Source organism: Psittacula echo, assembly GCF_963264785.1.
Source record: "Psittacula echo genome assembly, chromosome: 3".
Taxonomy (NCBI): domain Eukaryota; kingdom Metazoa; phylum Chordata; class Aves; order Psittaciformes; family Psittacidae; genus Psittacula; species Psittacula echo.
The window spans coordinates 124,365,013-124,386,376 of record NC_137736.1 but is presented as its reverse complement, the minus strand read 5'-3'; the positions used below and the strand labels follow the sequence as shown (position 1 = coordinate 124,386,376).

The 21,364-nt window shown below is 48.1% G+C and overlaps 1 protein-coding gene across 2 annotated transcripts in view; it reads right to left on the bottom strand.

Moving 5' to 3' along the window:
• RSF1 (remodeling and spacing factor 1) overlaps positions 1-21,287 on the bottom strand; it is a 58,749-nt gene extending 37,462 nt beyond the window's left edge. Inside the window, exon 1 of one of the 2 annotated variants that reach the window (XM_080613674.1) lies at positions 20,931-21,287. In XM_080613674.1, the coding sequence (XP_080469800.1) occupies positions 20,931-21,132 (202 nt within the window). In that variant the 5' untranslated portion in view covers positions 21,133-21,287. The remainder of the gene's footprint in view (positions 1-20,930) is intronic. The other variant, XM_080613672.1, reaches the window with a different exon arrangement.
• Between the last annotated feature and the right edge of the window lie 77 nt (positions 21,288-21,364).

Sequence of the window (21,364 nt, the reverse complement as noted above, 5' to 3'; positions counted from 1 at the left end):
GATATTCTCAGACTGCTATGAAACCTTCATCTCTGGATTGTAATATAGCAGCTCTCTAAAACCTTGAGAGAATACACTTAAGTGGTGGAGAAAACACCAGGACATTGTGCTAAGGGATAATAACACATACAAGCACCACTTGTAAAGAAAAGCTGTTTCAAAGGATCAGATATAACCAAACCATGGTGCCATCTGTTAGATACTCAAATACAGCCTTTCCTCGGAAGCAGCATGAGTCAGGTGGGATGAGTCACTGTAGGTACCATGATAAGGCTTCTGGTGGAGTTCAGCCAATCTGAGTGCTGCGCTTTCCTGAAGGGCAGCTCTTACGTAGCCTCATCCAACACCCTTTGAGCACTATTCCAGGTACTGCAGCGCTCCAGGGAATGTCCCGTGCAGCAGTCCCATTTCTAAGAAATTTGGGAATGGCTTAAGATTGAAATGAACAGAAGTGTGAACACATGGAAATCCCAACATCTGCTAAGAAAAGCTGTAACTTGAACACCTGCACAACCACAGATTAGAGACCTGATTGTGGGCACCCATTAACACCTTCCACAGAACCACGACCCTGTTTCACCTCTACTTATTTGCCCTGCCAAAATGAACAGTTTCACAGCTGAACACTCACTGAAACAGGACCCAAATGAAGGAGAACAAAACCAGAACATGCAGGTGACAAAGAGCCCTGGGGCTGGAGGGAGGATGGGGGAACTTTGTATTTGGAAAGTGATTACAAATGAAAACCTATGTATCAGAGAAGAGCTGGATACAGAGGGGAAGAGCACAGAATCATAGAATGGTTTAGGTTGGAAGAAACCTCAAAGCTCATCCAGCTCCAACCCCTGCCACGGGCAGGGACACCTTCCACTAGAGCAGCTTGCTCCAAGCCCCTGTGTCCAACCTGGCCTTGAACACTGCCAGGGATGGGGCAGCCACAGCTTCTCTGGGCACCCTGGGCCAGCGCCTCAGCACCCTCACAGGGAAGAGCTTCTGCCTTAGAGCTCATCTCAGTCTCCCCTCGGGCAGGTTCAAGCCATTCCCCTTGGCCTGGCCCTACAGGCCCTTGTCCCAAGCCCCTCTCCAGCTTTCCTGGAGCCCCTTTAGGCACTGGAGCTGCTCTAAGGTCTCCCCTTCAGGAGCCTTCTCTTCTCCAGGCTGACCCAGCCCAGCTCTCTCAGCCTGGCTCCAGAGCAGAGCTGCTCCAGCCCTCGCAGCATCTCCATGGCCTCCTCTGGCCTCGCTCCAGCAGCTCCACGTCCCTCTTGTGCTGCTGCCCCAGAGCTGGATCAGGGCTGCAGGGGGGGTCTCCCCAGAGCACAGCAGAGGGGCAGGATCCCCTCCCTGAGCTGCTGCTCACGCTCTGGGGGTGCAGCCCAGCACACGGGGGGGTTCTGGGCTCAAGCGCACACTGAAGCCGGGTCATGGGGAGCTTCTCCTCACCCAACACCCCAAGTCCTTCTCCTCAGGCTGCTCCATCCGGTCTCCCCCAGCCTGGGTTTGTGCTGGGATTGCCCCAACCCAGGGGCAGGACCTTGGCCTTGTTGAACTCCATGAGGTTCACACGGTCTCACCTCTTCAGCCTGCCCAGGTCCCTCTGGATCCCATCCCTTCCCTCCAGCATATGATGGCCTTGGTATAAACTTGGCATGATAACTAAATGGAAGGACAAAGCCTCTAGTAAGAACCAGGCAAGAAGTTGCAGGGGCCCTATGACAACTGTGACAAGGAGCCCCACATTGACACAGGAAGCTTGGCACAAAAAGAACCTGAAGGATGTGACGTCTGTAGTGTTTCCCAGCAAGAAAGAGCAGTAGTTCCTGTTCTAAAGGACAATTTCAAGAGCTGATTTTCTAGCTGAGTCACTTGATGAGTACCATCATCCTCCCAAGTTGTGTGCCCATAAAAAAAGACACGCAGGAAAGGGATAAAAATGTAACGGCTCTGGCTCCCGAGTGAATGAAAAGAGCAATCAAACATGCTGTCATCAAAGCCCAGATCAAAACAGAGAACCAGTCACCAAGCAGCACTTTTATATCCTGTTCCTAGAAAGATTTTGGCAGGCATGGAAAAACAAACAAACCACGCTCACATTGCAATGACACTGTTATCCCAGGGAAGTACTTTGAAATCTGGATGCTCAGCAGCTACATCATTTTCATACCTATACCCAAGTACCTTTATATCACTTAGCTGATTAAATACCTATCAGAAGAGTCTCTGTTTACCTGGACCATCCAGAACAAGTGCCACTAAACATTATTCAGCAATCTTAAGACTTGAATCATGCTGACAAACCCATCCCCACGCAGGGATCCCATCACGCCACATCTTTCATTGCCACATGAGAATGAGTGGTGACCAACATGGACAGCGCTTGAATCTGGGACCTAAAAGCCTTTTCCAAACCATGTAGTAAGTTGTGTCACCAACCTAACAGACCTTGCTATGAGAGCTGCAGACTTCACTGAATTGGTCCCTGCTGTAAGCAGGATGTGACCCTAGAACACAGCCCTGATTTTAGCTGAGAGACTGTTTCCAAAGAGTTACAATTTATCACCTATTTGGCAAAGTTGTAATGAGGCCCCACTGCTCTGCCACAAGTCACAGAATCCCAGAGTGGTTTGGGCTGGAAGGGACCTTAAAGCTCATCCAGTTCCAACCCCGGCCACGGGCAGGGACACCTCCCACTGGAGCAGCTTGCTCCAAGCCCCTGTGTCCAACCTGGCCTTGAACACTGCCAGGGATGGGGCAGCCACAGCTTCTCTGGGCACCCTGGGCCAGCGCCTCAGCACCCTCACAGTAAAGAACTGCCTTATATGCAATCTAAACTTCCCCTGTTTCAGTTTGAACCCGTTACCCCTTGTCCTATCACCACAGTCCCTGATGAAGAGTCCATCCCCAGCATCCTTGTAGCCTCCTTCAGACACTGGAAGCTGCTCTGAGGTCTCCACGCAGCTTCTCTTCTCCAGGCTGAACAGCCCCAACTTTCTCAGCCTGTCTCCATACAGGAGGTGCTCCAGCCCCTGATCATCCTCGTGGCCTCCTCTGGACTTGTTCCAACAGTTCCATGTCCTTTTTATGTTGAGGACACCAGAACTGTACACAGTGATGCAAGTGGGGTCTCATGAGAGCAGAGGGGCAGGGTCACCTCCTTCAAACTGCTGCTCGCACTGCTTTTGATGCAGTGATGCAGCACAGGATACACCTCATTCCTAAGCTGTTACCTAAGCTCTTCTGCACTTTGTTGCGACTACCATTGTAGAGCTGACCTTAGCTCAGAAGGTTTATCCATGCACAGACATTTCTGGCAGACAAACTCAATTCTCTAAGCATGGCAGCATTGAACTTCAAGTGATGGAGCATATATTCTGTTACACCTATGTTCTTGCTCAACATCTTTGTCGGTGACATGGACAGTGGGATGGAGTGCGCCCTCAGCAAGTTTGCCGATGACACCAAGCTGTGTGGTTCGGTTGATACGCGGGAGGGAAGGGATGCCATCCAGAGGGACCTCGACACGCTTGTGAGGTGGGCTGATGCCAACCTGATGAAGTTTAACCATGCCAAGTGCAAGGTCCTACACCTGGGTCGCAGCAATCCCAGGCACAGCTACAGGTTGGGCAGAGAAGGGATTCAGAGCAGCCCTGCAGAGAAGGACTTGGGGGTGTTGGTCCATGAGCAAATGAACATGAGCCGGCGGCAGTGTGCGCTCGCAGCCCAGAAAGCAACCGTATCCTGGGCTGCATCAAGAGGAGCGTGACCAGCAGGTCGAAGGAGGTGATCCTGCCCCTCTGCTCTGCTCTCGGGAGACCTCACTTGGAGCATTGTGTGCAGTTCTGGTGTCCTCAACATAAAAAGGACATGGAACTGTTGGAACAAGTCCAGAGGAGGCCACGAGGATGAGCAGGGGCTGGAGCAGCTCCTGTATGGAGATAGGCTGAGAAAGTTGGGGCTGTTCAGCCTGGAGAAGAGAAGCTGCGTGGAGACCTCAGAGCAGCTTCCAGTGTCTGAAGGGGGCCTACACTGATGCTGGGGAGGGACTCTTCATCAGGGACTGCAGTGACAGGACAAGGGGTAACGGGTTCAAACTGAAACAGGGGAAGTTTAGATTGGATCTAAGGAAGAAATTCTTTACTGTGAGGGTGCTGAGGCACTGGAATGGGTTGCCCAGGGAGGTTGTGAATGCTCCATCCCTGGCAGTGTTCAGGGCCAGGTTGGATGAGGCCTTGGGTGCCATGGTTTAGTGTGAGGTGTCCCTGCCCATGGCAGGGGGTTGGAACTGGATGATCTTAAGGTCCTTTCAACCCTAACCATTCTATGATTCTATGATTAAATTGAACATCCTCAGTGCAGTGAAATAAGTGAAAATGAAGATTAAACATATGAAGAGAGTTGTGTGCATCAGGAGTTAGGGCTTCAGCTTCATTTACCTTTATTCACATAAATCTAACAAGCCTCTTTTAACAAGTCAGAGGATAAAGTTGACTGCAAGTCCCTTTTTTAGTTCATTATATGAAAACAAGTGCAGATTCAAATGCTTTTCAATTCCTTGCTTTGTTACCAGGAACACCACCCTGGTGTCAGGTTTGCTAAAGTCCTCAGGTTTGAGAGTCTTCTTCAGCATCAATGGAAGAAAGATGTTGGTTAAACTCTAAAATCACCTTCTTCCACATCTCTCACTTGAATCAAAAGGCAATATGCAAAAATTCAGAGCAGGCTGAGTATAAAGCCCTTTTCTAAAAGGAGTTTCATTCCCAAGGTTTGATGTATTCCTCAGTGGAAAAAACCCAAAGAAAACAGATTTATCCCTTTTTCATGTATCAGATGAGATCTATTACAAAGATACTTTTGCCCTGTTTCAGGTTCAACTTTAAACATAGCATGTCTGGTCTCCAGACACTGGTAATCCAACCTGCACTTCAAATAAGTTCCAGTTAAACTCTGGGATTCACCATTTCATCTTGACATGATTGAACAACATCAGCAGATGAAGGTTTCATGGCAGTTTCTCTTGAAATCCCACTTTTACAAGCTTGGATCTCTCAATAAACCCCAGTATTTCACACTTTTTATACCCTAAAGAAGTAGAAGAATGTAACCATGCTACAAAGACACACATCTTTTATTCTGCAAAGCATTCAGCAGTGACTAACGTGGAGAAACGTTGACAGCTCCTCAGTAAGCACTTGGGATTCCACCACCAGCAGCATTATGAGTCTTCTGTAAGGAGCAGCACAAGCAAACTGAAGTTGAAGCCAACACAAGTCATTCTGCAGCAGCAGCTGAAAAAAGCTGGGTGTTTGCTCTGCTCTACGGTAGAATCAGTTCCTTAACAGATCAGCAGTGAAATGTAGAACATGTAAGATCTCAGCTATCCAGAAAGAACCACACAAGGGTTTAGAGACTTGGGCAAACTGGTAAGAGAGGAACATTGCCAGCAGCTGACAAAGATCTCCATGGAAGTCACACCTGGATGAAAGTCATTCTCCAGCTGAATTCCTGATCCCAACCCAAAACTGTTACAAGTTTAATCCAATTAGCACAGAATTTGAGGCTTCTTTTAAATGGTTTCACAGCCATCAGCAGCCTTGCCTCCAGAACCCCAGGAAGCAAGTGTGAATAGAAAGGTAAGAATCATAGAATCACAGAATTCCAGGTTGGGACGGGCCTCAAGGATTATCTGCTCCAACTTCTAGGCAAAACATGACCTAGACATGATGTCCCAGCACCCTGTCCAGCCCAGTCTTAACAGTGTCCAACCCTGGAGAGCCACCACTTCCCTGGGGAGATTATTCCAGTGGCTGGGTGTTTTCAGTGTGGAAAATTTCCCTCTTGTGTCCAACTGGAATCTCCCAGCAGTAACTTGTGCCCATCACTCCTTGTCTTTTCCATGGGACTACTTGTCAAAAGGAAGTCTCCATCTTCTTTGTTGCCACCCTTAAACTCCTGGCACATGGGGATCAGGTCTCCCTGAGCCTTCTCTTCTCCAGCTGAACAGCCCCAGCTCTCTCACCCTTTCCTCACACGCTGCCCAGTCCCTGGAGCACCTTTGTGGTAGCCCTTCTCTGGCCCCTCTCCAGCCCATGCCCATCTGTTCTGTGCAGCAGGACCAAAACTGAACACAGTATTCCAGGGGTGGAAAACCGACAAGAAAAAAACCTGTCAAACAGAACTGCCTGATAAAGGAGTCCATAAAAACACAGGGTGGGTCTTGACCAGCTTTAAGCTTAGGTCTAAAATGAAAACTAAGACTTGAAGAAAAAGCAAACTCCTTTCATCCTCTGGCGAGCTGATACCTGGATCTCATATAGGGTGAGGATTCAATGAAGCTTCATTCCTTGAAGCACCCAACCCTTTAGTATAAACTCCTATGAGCAAACTCATGTTTTGACCTGTTAACACCATTAAAGCACCCACCCCATCAACATAACCCTTTTAATTGCAAGGAACGGTTATAACTTTGGGGCTGTTGCAGCTTCACAGGGGGAGCCAAGACTGCACCACAGAATCATTAGGGTTATAAGAGACCTTAAAGCTCATCCAGTTCCAACCCCCTGCCACGGGCAGGGACACCTTCCACTGGAGCAGCTTGCTCCAAGCCCCTGTGTCCAACCTGGCCTTGAACACTGCCAGGGATGGGGCAGCCACAGCTTCTCTGGGCACCCTGGGCCATCTGTCAGAAGGTAACAAAACCCCACAGCACACACATGAAATTACCCACTCTTGGGCTACCTTTAAATCCTCTTTTTATTGAGAGTCTCAGCTTAACACAGAAGGAAGAAACTTCATGCTCTTATTTTTCTATTTGAATATTTTCACTACAAGTCACCATTCATTAGTGTCTAAATCTTTCTGAGCCCTGGCCTCAGTTATAATTTGCAGCAATCAATTGTAATTATGGAACATGTGAAAAGCATTTAAATCGGAATTACTTTCAAATTTCATTCATTGTGTCATTTTTCAGGTTTTACAATACAAAAGGAATGCAAATCTTCAGCAGCCCTGTCTGTGCACTTGAAAAACCTCCTCTGAAGCTAACAGCACCCTTCTTTAAAACTTCATGCAGTCTTCCTTAGTCTCCTGATCTGTCTGCACAACCTTGCAAGAAGAAGCTGCCACAGCTGAGCACTAAAATCAAGCAGAAAGTAAATGAGCAATCACCAAAATGAGAAATGCCCAAAATTAAATATCCCAAGTGTTCCTGTGATTCTCAGCCCATCTTTGTGCTACCTGGTGTTTTGTTAGTTTTTAAATGCCCACTCCATGTTAATAATGAGAAGAGAAGGCTCAGGGGGGACCTGATCGCTCCCTGCAAGTGCCTGACAGGAGGATGGAGCCAGGACGGGCTGGGCTCTGCTCCCAAGGAACAAGGGATGGGACAAGAGGAACCGGCCTCAAGCTGCACCAGGGCAGGTTTAGATGGAGCTGAGGAACAATTCCTGCCCCAAAGGGTGCTCAGGCATTGGAACAGGCTGCCCAGGGCAGGGCTGCAGGCACCGTCCCTGCAAGTGTTCACACACCGTGGAGACGAGGCCTCAGTGCCACGGGTTAGTGGTGGCCTTGGCAGTGCTGGGCAATGGTTGGACTGGATGAGCTTAAAGGGATTTTCCAACTCAGTTGATTCTTTGTTTCTATTCTATGATTCTATATTTTGTTGAGCTAACAGCTAATTTTAAATACCCTGGGATGTGTTCATCATGAACATTTTCCCTGCTAATGCACACTTATTAATCACTCATCATTCACTATCACTTGCAGTTTTGTTGTCCATTCTCAACACTATTCGAGCCACTGGCCCAGGGTGCCCAGAGAAGCTGTGGCTGCCCCATCCCTGGCAGTGTTCAAGGCCAGGTTGGACACAGGGGCTTGGAGCAAGCTGCTCTAGTGGAAGGTGTCCCTGCCCGTGGCAGGAGGTTGGAACTGGATGAGCTTTAAGTTCCCTTCCAACCCAAACCATTCTGGGTTTCTATTTTCTCCACAGTAGTGCTTCCCCTGAGGCTGCATTCGCCATCTTTCACCTTGAGCTTTTTTAAACCAACTCATTTCTGGAGTCTTCTCCCCTAGAGATAGCCATGAGCTATCTGACACAAGCCTGAGCAATGTGCTCCAGGTGACCCTGCTTGAGCAGGGAGCTTGGACTCAATGATCCCCAACGGTCCCTCCCAGCCTTAACCACAATGTGATCTCCTTCCTGTTTTCTTGGGAATTAGGATTAATTGCCCATCCCATCGAAAGAATAATTAAAAGTTAGGAATTCCACTTTATTTATACTACAATGACCAATACTCAACTTTACCCAACTTGCATTGGTTCATCACTTTCAGGTTTCTGATGCTGCTTCCCCTCTCAACCCATGACCACTTTGGATGCTGACTCATGTCCAGTGGTTGGGTGATGCACTCCTCAATGCTCCTCTCACCCTGTGCCAGGGAGGGTTGTCACGGGTGTGCAGAAAGCACTCCTCAGCTGGTCCTAATTTAACATTAACAGCATGAACACAGACCACTGGCAACATCAGTTTGCATTAACATGTTGGGCTGAAGACTGCAATGGCTCAAGCCACACTCACCTGGTTCCTCCTGCCACAAAGAATAATGTCAAAGAAGGGCTGGGCATGAGAGTTCCTATTTTTGGTCACATCAGGTAATAGAGCTGTGGAACACAAGTCAACCACCTTAATCTGTGACCTGCTGAAAGACTTAGTATCTGTCAAGCAGGAATCACCTACCCATACTTCAGAAGAACTATCCATGCTTTCAAACAGAAAATAGCATAAGGTTTTTGCTTTGGAGAATAATATGACATTACAATTCCATAAAGTTGACCAAAACCAGATGTAAAAGCTCCTTGCTTCTGATTCCCTAAATCTTTGTTCGACTCTTTAATATGTGGTACTCCCTGTGTTCCACTCCCGTGCTCCAACACAAGCTTGGGTATTTTTCCCAGCTGTACTTCTGAGCTTTTTCAGCAAAGGATCTAACCCTGGCAGCTCAGCACCCTTCCACATCATCAGCTGTCCCAGCACATCATGTCCTAACATGAAAGTTTTATCATGTTTCATCTTTATTGCCTGCATTTCACCAGGGTTTTACCATGTAGCTCCCACCTTGGATGCTTTCTTACACTGCTGCTAACTCCAAGAACACCACACCACAAGCTCTGGGATCAAACTAAGACTTCCATACTTCTGTCACCCACTAATGAATATGCCTTTTGTGAAGCATCCCAACTTGTTCTCAGGAGCAAACCACAGCTACAGGTTGGGCAAAGAACAGATTGAGAGCAGCCCTGCAGAGAAGGACTTGGGGGTGTTGGTCCATGAGAAAATGAACATGAGCCGGCTGCAGTGTGCGCTCGCAGCCCAGAAAGCAACCGTATCCTGGGCTGCATCAAGAGGAGCGTGACCAGCAGGTCGAAGGAGGTGATCCTGCCCCTCTGCTCTGCTCTCGGGAGACCTCACTTGGAGCATTGTGTGCAGTTCTGGTGTCCTCAACATAAAAAGGACATGGAGCTGTTGGAACAAGTGCAGAGGAGGCCACGAGGATGATCAGGGGCTGGAGCACCTCCTGTATGAAGACAGGCTGAGAAATTTGGGGCTGTTCAGCCTGGAGAAGAGAAGGCTGCGTGGAGACCTCAGAGCAGCTTCCAGTGTCTGAAGGGGGCCTACAAGGATGCTGGGGAGGGACTCTTCATCAGGGACTGCAGTGACAGGACAAGGGGTAACGGGTTCAAACTGAAACTGAGGAAGTTGGGATTGGATCTAAGGAAGAAATTCTTTACTGTGAGGGTGGTGAGGCACTGGAATGGGTTGCCCAGGGAGGTTGTGAATGCTCCATCCCTGGCAGTGTTCAAGGCCAGGTTGGATGAGGCCTTGGGTGCCATGGTTTAGTGTGAGGTGTCCCTGCCCATGGCAGGGGGGTTGGAACTGAATGATCTTAAGGTCCTTTCCAACCCTAACTATTCTATGATTCTAATCCTGGGAGTCATTAATACTAAAAGGCAGTGAACATGCCCTGGCACTTGTGCTACCAGATAAGCTGGAGATGAGCTGGGAAACAGCCAGAGCAGCACCAGAGGGACACTGAGTGGAGAAGGAAATCAAGTGACTGCTTAGAGGCAAACTTCATTCTGCAAACTACTGGGTCAGAATTTTGCCAGCCACAACTGTTAGGATAGGAAAACAGAGCTTAAAACAAGCAAGAAAAGCCACAGAGCTTCATGCTGATAACCTCCATTTTCTGGGAAAAGGGGATTTTTAAGGCTAGGACTGATTGCTTGTTATCAATTCTTTAAGTATCACTTTAGCCTGGGAGTTTAAGGGGAAACAAATGCTTTTCTCTAAGGTACTACAATATCTGAATTATCATAATGGAAAGAAATCAAACGCTAAAGCACAGCTGCTGAAACACAGGAGTCTTTAGAAACAGCCCTTCCCTCATTTTGAGAAATGGTTTGTTTTCCCCAGACCATTACAGACATCAACAGGGTCACTATTTCTACTGTAGTTCTGACAAATTCTCTGCTGCTCGAGCTTCAAGAGCTTTGTTTGGCTCTGGGGAAAGAGAAATAACTCAGGCTGATGGCACACTGTATATATGAGAAACAAATGCTAGAAGGTACTAAGTACTCATTAAAGCTAAAATGTAGAACAACTGAAGCAAAGGAGAGTTCAGTGATTTGGGGAGAAGGAGGGAGAGGAGAAGGAGTAATGAAATAAGGAGGAAAGATCACCTTAGTGTTATAAATGGCCACATATCTTGCTGTTCCACAACTGGAAGAAATTGTGCTCTTCCTGCAAGGCTGGAAGTAACAAAGAATACAACACACCTTTGTGTGAGTTTTATTGTTTCTCAATGATTTGAAACAGGATACAGATGATGGACATGGAGCTGTTAGAGCAAGTCCAGAGGAGGCCACGAGGATGAGCAGGGGCTGGAGCAGCTCCTGTATGGAAACAGGCTGAGAAAGTTGGGGCTGTTCAGCCTGGAGAAGAGAAGCTGCGTGGAGACCTCAGAGCAGCTTCCAGTGTCTGAAGGGGGCTACAAGGATGCTGGGGATGGACTCTTCATCAGGAACTGTAGTGACAGGACAAGGGGTGATGGGTTCAAACTGAAACAAGGGAGATTTAGGTTAGATATAAGGAAGAAGTTGTTTACTGTGACGGTGGTGAGGCCCTGGAATAGGCTGCTCAGAGAAGTGGCAAACGCTCCATTCTTGGCAGTGTTCAAGGCCAGCTAGAATGGGTCTTGGAACAACCTGTGGAAGGTGTCCCTGCCCATGGCAGGGGGTTGGAATTGGATGATCTTAAGGTCATTTCCAACCCAAACCAGGCTGGGATGCTGGGATTCTGTGATTTATTCATCACCTTTTCATCCTCTGCCCCTGTTTGCCAGTTCAGTCCTTCAGTAGCTCCCATCCTCTCCTTCACTCCACCCAAAGGAAGTCTGTCACTGTCTTCTGCCTCCAGCAGGATGATATCACCAAGTCACTAAGGAGGTTCTCTTTCACCCCTCAAAGCTATCAGGTTTCTGCTTGAGGGATGCAATCTATCAGCTACTGCAGAGCACAGAAACACCACAAATAGTTATTCTGTTTTAATCTTCATCTCCACAATACTATGTGTCTTCCAGAAGTTCTTCTCAGGCCATAAACAAGCTACTCTTACTATCATCTTCAGTACACGCTCAGAAGTGGCTGTACCAGGCAGCAGGGACTAATAACTGCACACACATATCTATCTAACTGTTATTACACCAGACAATACTACCTTGAAGTAACCTCAAACAAGAGGTTACTCTTCCGCTTCTGCAGCCCTCTGAAGGCGCCCAGGTCCAAGAACAAGGACTGTTGGCCAGAACACAACTTCCAGCTTAGGTGTGATGATGGTGTCACACAGGACTCACTTTGGTGGTTAGAAAGTTCCCTGATACAAATATACCACAACACAGTCCATAAGGCTTCTTCCGTAAACATCATCTCACCCTGACCAGAACAATTTCCACCAGCATTCCAGGTTCTTGTACACTTGTCCTGAAATAAGCCTTGGAGCAAGCTGCTCTAGTGGAAGGTGTCCCTGCCCATGGCAGGGAGCTGGAACTGGATGAGCTTTAAGGCCCCTTCCAACACAAACCATTCTATGACTGTCATTACACATTACTACAGTGTATCATGACTCTGCCAAAGAGTCACATCAAACCCTGTAACTTGTGATCAACAGTACACAAACATGCTTGATACCAGACATTAAATACAAGAAAAATCAATCACATTAACAGAAAACTCTGTTTCTCTACCTTCTTCTTTGAAACATACCTAATCTTAAGCTTGAAAGTCTGTCCAACTCCTTGTCATCAGATCTGGTTAGCTTTTGCTTGCTATTTTAAGCAGCTCAAAGCTTTAGGTATGTTTTTCCCATACAGATATTCAACAGCAGTTTAGGTCAATATACATTGTTAATGTCTTCAGAGAATGGTGAGACCCCTTAAACTTAATGCTGTAAAGCTTTCCAGGTATTGCAATGCCAACAAAAACACCTGACATAACCCACTGGAACAAGTGGCTTCAGCAGCTAAACTCACTTGAAAAGAGAGCTGATGTTAGAGGTCTACAAGATTTACACAACATACAGCAGACTGTAAAACAACTTACTGCTTTGAAGCTCCAAAGACTATATATTTTTCAGTGTCAGGTATTCTCTACTGAACTAACCTAAAGAAATTATAAATGGTTTCCTTGGGGTTTCCACAAGCCTTTACCCTCAGTTCATGATAAAGACAGAAGAGGGAAAGGGGAGAAAAGCTTTGCCAAAACAGACCTACTGCCATCTGCATGTCATCAGGTCTTTTTCCCCACCACTTCAACCCAAGCCAACAGGTGAAGAGTGGTTTTATGATCAAACTCCAAACAAACACAACACATTCACAGAATCACAGGATGATAGAATGGTTGGGGTTGGAAAAGACCTTAAGATCATCCAACTGCAAACCCCTGCCATGGGCAGAGACACCTCACACTAAACCATGTCACCCAAGGCTCTGTCCCACCTGGCCTTGAACACTGACAGGGATGGAGCATTTACCACTTCTTTGGGCACTCTCACAGGGAAGACCTTCTTCCTTATATCTAACCTGAACTTCCCCTGTTTCAGTTTGAACTCATCACCCCTTGTCCTACCATGCTGTAATCAAGTTAAAATCTTCTAGGCTGGGTCTGGAAGGATGACTGCCAAGAGTCAAAGGAGATAAAGATGCTTAAGCTGCAATAGGAATAGAGAAGAGTGCCTTAGACTAGAAATCCCAACCAAAACACAACCAATGTTTTCAAGACCACCTTTAGCACCATCATTACCAGCAAGATTTTGATGCTGGACTGTTATACGGCAGAAAAAATTATGTAAAGCATACATAGATGTAACCAACAAATCCAACCGATCCTGCTGAGCTAACACAGCCCCGCAGCCTTTGGAAGATGCCATCACCTCCAGGAGATGCTCCCCCATTCACATACTGGGGAACTGGCAAAGAGCAAGTGGTTTGTGTAGTCATGTGTAAAATCTGATCTCTGCTGTGCAAGCTGAACATTGGACTAATATTGTCAGTCACAAGAGACCAAGTGCTTAATTAACATTTACACCAATTCTCCAGCTATTTACCAACACAAATGAGGTGGGATTTGATACCATGGGTCCTTAAACACAGCCCTAAATACAGAGGTAGCTCTTGCTGTCCTCCATCACATACATCTACTATTCAGACTGTTGCAAGTAAAATCTCTTAGTTAAAAGACAGTGGATTTTTGTTAGAACAAGGAGAACAAGTATGGGTTTCCTGTGACGGTTTGGTCCAGTTTGCCCAGTTTTGCCTTTGGTAGAGATACAGCACTGAGGCACACTGTAGAGTGATCTGTACTAGTACCTCAGGTTTGCAACTAAAAGTACAGTAATACAGAAGCAAGGACATCGCCCAGCTCTCCCAAGTTCCATTTAAAATCATATACTGGGTTTCTGTGATGGTTTTGGCTGGGGTAGAGATAATTTTCTTCACAGCAGCTGGTATGGGGCTGGTTTGGATCTGTGCTAGGAATAGTGCTGATCACACACGGATGTTTTAGCTATGGCTGAGCAGTGCTCACACAGAGTCAAGACCTTTCCTGTTCCTCATACCAACCCATCAGTGAGTGAGCTGGGGGTGGGAAGGGACACAGTCAGGTCAACTGACCTCAACTGACCCAAGGGATATCCCACACCATAGGATGTCAGCTCAGCACATAAAGCTGGAGGAAGAAAGAAGGAAGGGGAGGATGTTGGGAGTGATGGTGTTTGTCTTCCCAAGTCACCATTACCTGTGATGGAGCCCTGCTGTCCTGGAGATGGCTGAACACCTGCCTGACCATGGGAAGTAGTGGATTAATCCCTTGTTTTGTTTTTGATTTACCTGTTAAACTGTCTCTATCTCAATCCATGAGTTTCCTCACTTTTACCCTTCCAATCCTCTTCCCCATCCCATGAGGGAAGAGTGAACAAGCTGCTCTGTAGGGCTGAGCTGTCAGCTGAGGTTAAACCACAATCTTTCCAGCACCCAACATGAGGCTTGAAGGGTTTGAACTAAAGACAGGTTTGATTGGAATGTTCTAGTTCATATTTATAGTTGTTCTTACTGTTCACCTATTAACATGCAGGCTCCTTGCTTGCCATGGGGCTCACCTGCCTTGCTGTAAATTCAAGTCTAATGCTTCAGTGGCTGCTTTTTGCTTTACTGTTTGCCATAGTGGTGCTCATCTCACTCTGCTCTGCCTGGGAACACTTGGTAACAGCAGTGGCCATGTGCCTGGGCTGGCAGATGACCAGGGCATAGCTGCAGTGTCTGTGCTGCTGTACTTGGCAGGCTGGAACTCCAGTGTCAACTCCAGTCAAAGGGACTGTCACCTGTGAGTTCACCTGGGAGCAGGACACTCAAGCTGTGGATGAGTCTACACTAGAGCAGGTACACCTCAAAGCATTTGTGGCCATGGTTATGTGTGGTGCAGTAGGTGGACCTCTGAAGGGACTGTGGCCCAAGGGTAAGTCCATGCTGGAGAAGGTACCAAGCAAGCCACTTCCTTGCCATCCTTGGCTGAAAACGAGTCCAAGCTGAAGCAGGGGCAAGGGGAGGAGTTCATTACAATATTAAATCCTACAGCCTCGGCCAAAGGAGCCAAGGATGGAGACTGCAATGGAAATACCTCTAAATTGTTGTAAGCCAGGATTTAATTTGCATGTTATAAGAATTGCTGTAACAGGAGATGGAGCCTAAAGTCATAGGGTGAATTAACTCAGTGGACATTTTACAGACATTTCAAGGAGTGACACATAAACCAAGGCAAAGACATATGTATTAGATCAAAGGATGGGAAGGGTGATAGTTTGTGAGGATGTACTGGAGAGTATGGGACCTAAGCATCAGGTGGCATGGAATAAGGGGAGGAGAATGTGGTTTTGGCTGAGATAGAGTTAATTTTCTCCACAGTGGCTGGTACGGGGCTATGGTTTGGATCTGTGCTGGGAATAGTGTTGATCACACAGGGATGTTTTTGCTGCTATTAAGCAGTGCTCACACAGAGTCAAGGCCTTTCCTGCTCCTAACACCACCCCAACAGCGAGTGGGCTGGGGATGCACAAGGAGTTGGGAGGGGACAAAGCCAGGACAGCTGACCCCAATTGACCCAAGGGATATCCCACACCATAGGATGACAGCTCAGCACATAAAGCTGGAGGAAAAGGAAGGGAGGGGATGTTGGGAGTGATGGTGTTTGTCTTCCCAAGTCACCATTACCTGTGATGGAGCCCTGCTGTCCTGGAGATGGCTGAACACCTGCCTGACCATGGGAAGTAGTGGATTAATCCCTTGGTCTGCTTTTGCTTTACCTGTTAAACTGTATCTCAACCCACAAGTTCCCACTTTTACCCTTCCAATCCTCTTTCCCATCCCACCAGAGGAAAGTGAACAAACTGCTCTGTGGGGCCAAGTTGACCATAACAGTTACTCTTTAAAGAACTCTCACAAGAAACACTTTACTTTCTGAAGCATCTCACCAACCAAATTCTGAGTTAACCCCGTCACCATCTTGACAGACACTCAACTTCGGTCTCTCTCAAGAAGACCATCATCACTGCAACCCAAGTCACAACATTGTACATACAGCAAGAATTGCCATAGGATCACACAATGGTTTGGGTTGGAAAGGACCTTGAGCTCATCCAGTTCCAACCCTCTGCCATGGCATTCTTAAAGGCAAGATAATTATTCTTCATAAAATCAAACCTTCACCAAACAGCTTTCAAATGAGCCACCAGCCAGGAAGTTCAGCTATTTTATCATAAAGCCTTCATAAGAAATAGTCTATTTTCACACCTCCCGGCTGATCCCACAATTCAACAGCAAAATCAACACCACACATTCCTCTTTTCCTATTCCAGCCTGATTTACATTACTCCCAAAAATCCCAAAGAGCATTTCAAATTGGTTCGTGCACTTTAAGACAAGACCATACCTGTGTATACACAGTTAAATCATCTCACCCCCTATTAGTACAGGTTCATTTGATATCAAAACTTGTCAAACAACTACAGGAAGTTGTTCGTACTTGAGCACTGCAGTCACGGCTATTTGTCTTGAAATTCTCAGGTAGGAGAGATAATACAATAAAGTTCAAGTGCTGTCTGAGCCTTAAAAACCTAAAATGGCTCTAAGAAATACTTGATAGCTTCCTTGTTGTCAGCATCTGCTCAGCATCGTCACAGCATCGCTTCTGTAAGGGAAGCTATACCTTATATCCTTAATAATGGACAAGTTCTTTGCTGTAGTAATTAACTGGAAAGAAAATATGAGTGTTCTACAACTACTGAACAACATACGAATGAGCTCCTGATTCTCCTTGGGGCTCCTAACAAAGAAAACAACCTCTACTGATCTCTCGCAAGAGTAACTCTTGAGACAAGACAATCTAGGATATGTTTAAAAACATGGGACCAAAAAACCACCCCAAAACCAGTACTGGAACTGCTGAACATCATAACAGGGTTAAACAACTCCCCAAACTATTGATTCCCTTCCTTCATTGCAAAATTAATATGGGGAGGAGCTCGAAACAGCCATTACTTCATAGCAGCCCTCCAGTACCTAAAGGGGACTACAAGGATGCTGGAGAGGGACTGGAGTGATAGCACAAAGAATGATGGGTTTAAACTTGAACAGGGGAGATTCAGGTTGGATGTAAGGCAGAAGTTCTTCCCTGTGAGGGTGCTGAGGCACTGGCACAGAGTGCCCAGAGAAGCTGTGGCTGCCCCATCCCTGGCAGTGTTCAAGGCCAGGTTGGACACAGGTGCTTGGAGCAAGCTGCTCTAGCGTGAGGTGTTCCTGAGTATGGCACACAGTTGGAGCTGGATGAGCTTTAAGGTCCTTTCCAACCCAAACCAGCCTGGGATTCTGTGATTCTATGGAGATTTAAAAGTTGTTCCAGATACAAGAAAATCAGAAAATAAAACACTTCATAGGTTCTGTAGCTATTTGCTCCGATTTTATGTATCATTGTCAATGCAAATCCACTGTCAAGCAATGCTGGTATCAAACGTGAAACCGTATAGAACTGAAATCAAACTCCTTTTTGCTATCCAAGGAAAACTACATACAGTTGGTAAATAACAGATGTTCAGCAGAAAAAAAGACCACTTTAGTTTTCAATCAATGTTTAGCAACTTTATGACTTGTACACTTAAAAACAGCACTTTGAAGACTAATGGAAGTAAATACTATGTAGAGAAATCCAGTCAGGACAAGCATTATCCCAAAAGCATGGTTTTCCCAAAGGCCAAGTGCAAGGTCCTGCCCCTGGGCTGGGGCAATCCCAGCACAAACACAGCCTGGGGGAGCCCGGATGGAGCAGCCTGAGGAGAAGGACTTGGGGTGTTGGGTGAGGAGAAGCTCCCCATGACCCGGCTTCAGTGTGCGCTTGAGCCCAGAACCCCCCCGTGTGCTGGGCTGCACCCCCAGAGCGTGAGCAGCAGCTCAGGGAGGGGATCCTGCCCCTCTGCTGTGCTCTGGGGAGACCCCCCCTGCAGTCCTGATCCAGCTCTGGGGCAGCAGCACAAGAGGGACGTGGAGCTGTTGGAGCGAGCCCAGAGGAGGCCATGGAGATGCTGCGAGGGCTGGAGCAGCTCTGCTCTGGAGCCAGGCTGAGAGAGCTGGGCTGGGGCAGCCTGGAGAAGAGAAGGCTCCTGAAGGGGAGACCTTAGAGCAGCTCCAGTGCCTAAAGGGGCTGCAGGAAACCTGGAGAGGGGCTTTGGACAAGGGCCTGTAGGGACAGGCCAAGGGGAATGGCTTTAACCTGCCCGAGGGGAGACTGAGATGAGCTCTTAGGCAGAAGCTCTTCCCTGTGAGGGTGCTGAGGCACTGGCACAGGATGCCCAGAGAAGCTGTGGCTGCCCCATCCCTGGCAGTGTTCAAGGCCAGGTTGGACACAGGGGCTTGGAGCAAGCTGCTCTAGTGGAAGGTGTCCCTGCCCATGGCAGGGGGCTGGAACTGGATGAGCTTTAAGTTCCCTTCCAACCCAAACCACTTTGGGATTCTGTAAATGAATGTCCCAAGTTGTTTTTGTCAAGTAGAAACTGTTTGAAAGGTAGAAATCTAACCCTGATGAAATGCAGGCCTTAAGGTCCCTTCCAAACCATTCTGTCATTCCATGATTACATGTTACTACAATGTATCATGACTTTACCAAAGAGTCACATCAAACCCTGTAACTTGTGATCAACAGTATACAAACATGCTTGATACCAAACATTAGATACAAGAAAAATCAATCCCATTAACAAATACACTGTTTCACTACTCTCTCCATGAGGAATATACCCAATCTATGCCATACGATACCAGGTAACAGCAACCAGCATTCCAATCCAAAACCCACAAGTTGGTTACCAAGTTGTAACCAAGAAAACCCCTGTCAACCCATAATGAAAACTCCATAATCCAAGTCACTGGAAAGCTGTTTAGAACATGGTTATGCAGAAATCATTGTCCTACTGACACACACATCATGCAATGAAAGCCATCAGGATTATACTTGTTAATCAAACGCATATCTTAAAACACAGGTCACTATCTCACACCTTCATTTGAATTTATACTGCAGTTCACACAAGAAAATTACTCTTACACACCCACTCCTATCCCATCACACAGTAAAAGCATCAGTTTTCTTTACAGACATCACTTTAAAAGACATATTTTCGTTAAAAATTCAAATAAAAAGTATGTTGGTGGGGTTTATGAATAAGTTTTGCAACAGTTTAACAAAACTGTGCTGCTTCTAATGTGTTCTTTATATAACATAAGAGGTAAAGGGCTGCTGGGGAATTGAATATAAATACCTGCTTTCCAGAAAGTTAACCCTGGTTTTTAGAAGTTAGTGGATCTCAGCTGTCTGTTTCATACTGATCAGACACTGGACAACACGAGGAGACAACACATTAATCCTATTTCACTGTATTTCTGCAGTGGCTGTTGTGAACTCACAGACAGGACAACTGCACTCTGCACAAAACCCAACTTCCTTTATATAAAGGAGTCCCTACATGCTGATTTAAACACACCCCCCTTGAAGACAGGGAGGGTTGGGTGGGGAAGGAGGGGAGAATGAGTGTGTTTGGGGGGAAAAGCAGGGGCTGATGGACCAAAAGCAGCCCTGAGCTGGGCTTCTCCAGCAGCAGGAAGTTTCTATGGGGCCTTGCCGAGCATGCGCTGTGAGCTCCACAGTCTCCCTATGTGGCAAGAGTGCAGAGGCAACAACCAAACCAATAACAGAGACAAGAGACCAAGAGCAACAAGCACCTTCCCTTCTATATTCCATCTGCAGCCTCCATAAAGCCCTCCCCAGGCTGCTTTCTTGGACAGGGCCCTCCCACAACCATGGCTGGGAGCAGGAATTAAGGAGTCTGGCAACCAAATCTGCTACTGGAGAGAGGGGGAGAGGGGAGGAGGAGCAGCTTGAAAGGGAACAGCCGAGTGTATAACCCATCCCTCCACCTCACACAGCTCAGGTGGCGGTGGGGAAAGAGAAAGCAGCCAGATTATTCCCCCCCCCCCAGCTATAAGAGGGGACGAGAGGGAGGAGAAGAGAGGGATGGAGGTGGCACACAATGGCTGACTGTTGGTGGGGAGGAGATGGCCTACAACAGCAGTCATGGGGAGGGCGCAGGGCTTCTCTGTGCCTCCCCCTCCCCATTCCTCACCCCATAGAGAGGGAAGGAGGAGGGGTTGAAGGAGGATCAGGACATTGCCTTGTGTGTGTGCGTGTCCTTCTTGCTTTAGGGGTGAAGGAAAAACGGACACATAGGAAGGGTGGGGATGGGGGGGGGAAGGCTGAGAAGCAACCCCCCAAGCTGTGGGGTGGGGAGGAGATGGAAGAACCGCACTGCCAGCGCCAGGGTGAACAAAAATAGTTATTTCAGCTTATCCTCCATTCTGCAGGAATCCCACCCGCACGGAGCACGGGAACAGACTCAGGGAAACAAGAAAGGGGGGGGGGGGGGGGAAGGAGGAAAGGGGGGGTCACAGCCGACACTGACAAGGAGGAGGACGGGAAGCAGGGGGGGAAAGGTCCCCCCACCTCCTTCCCGTGCCCCATAGCGGGGAGGCAGCTCCCCCCATAGACACAAACAGCTGCTCCCCCCCTAAAAAAAGCAGGAGAAGGCTCCCCTCCCCCCGGAGCGCCGCTCCGGGAATCCCAGGCCCCTCCTCTCCCTCACCGCGCTCCACCCCCGGGGCCGGGAGGAGGCGGGGGGGGAATAGCCCCAGTCCCCTACTTCACCCCCAGCACCGCGGCCCCCCACCTTCAACCGGTCATACAGAGTGCGTGCGGAGGGGGTGGGTTGAGGTAACCGGGCCGCTCACCCTGATCTCCAGGCTCCTGCGGCGGCTGCAGAACACGCTCCAGCTCGGGGAAAGGCAGCTCGGGCAGGTCCAGTAAAGCCCCGTAGCGCTCGAGGAAGGAGCAGACGACGGCGAAGTTAGGCCAGGAGCCGGGGCAGCACGGGCCCGCCGGAGGAGGGGCAGGCGGAGATGGGGCCGGAGGAGCCGCCGCCACCGCCGCCATCTTGGACCTGAGGATGGAGAAGGCGCTGAGGGGAAAGAGGGGGGAGCGGGGGAGAGGGAGGGAGGGGGCGCTGCCGAGCAGCGCCGCCAGTATCCCACAATGCACCGGCGGAACAGCGAGGGGCGGGGGGGAACGGCGGCCAGAGCGGCGCAGGGACGGCTGCCCTCCGCCGCGTGCGGCAAGGGGAATGAAAACAAGGCGGGGCTCCCCCACGGCTATTTATAGCGGGGCG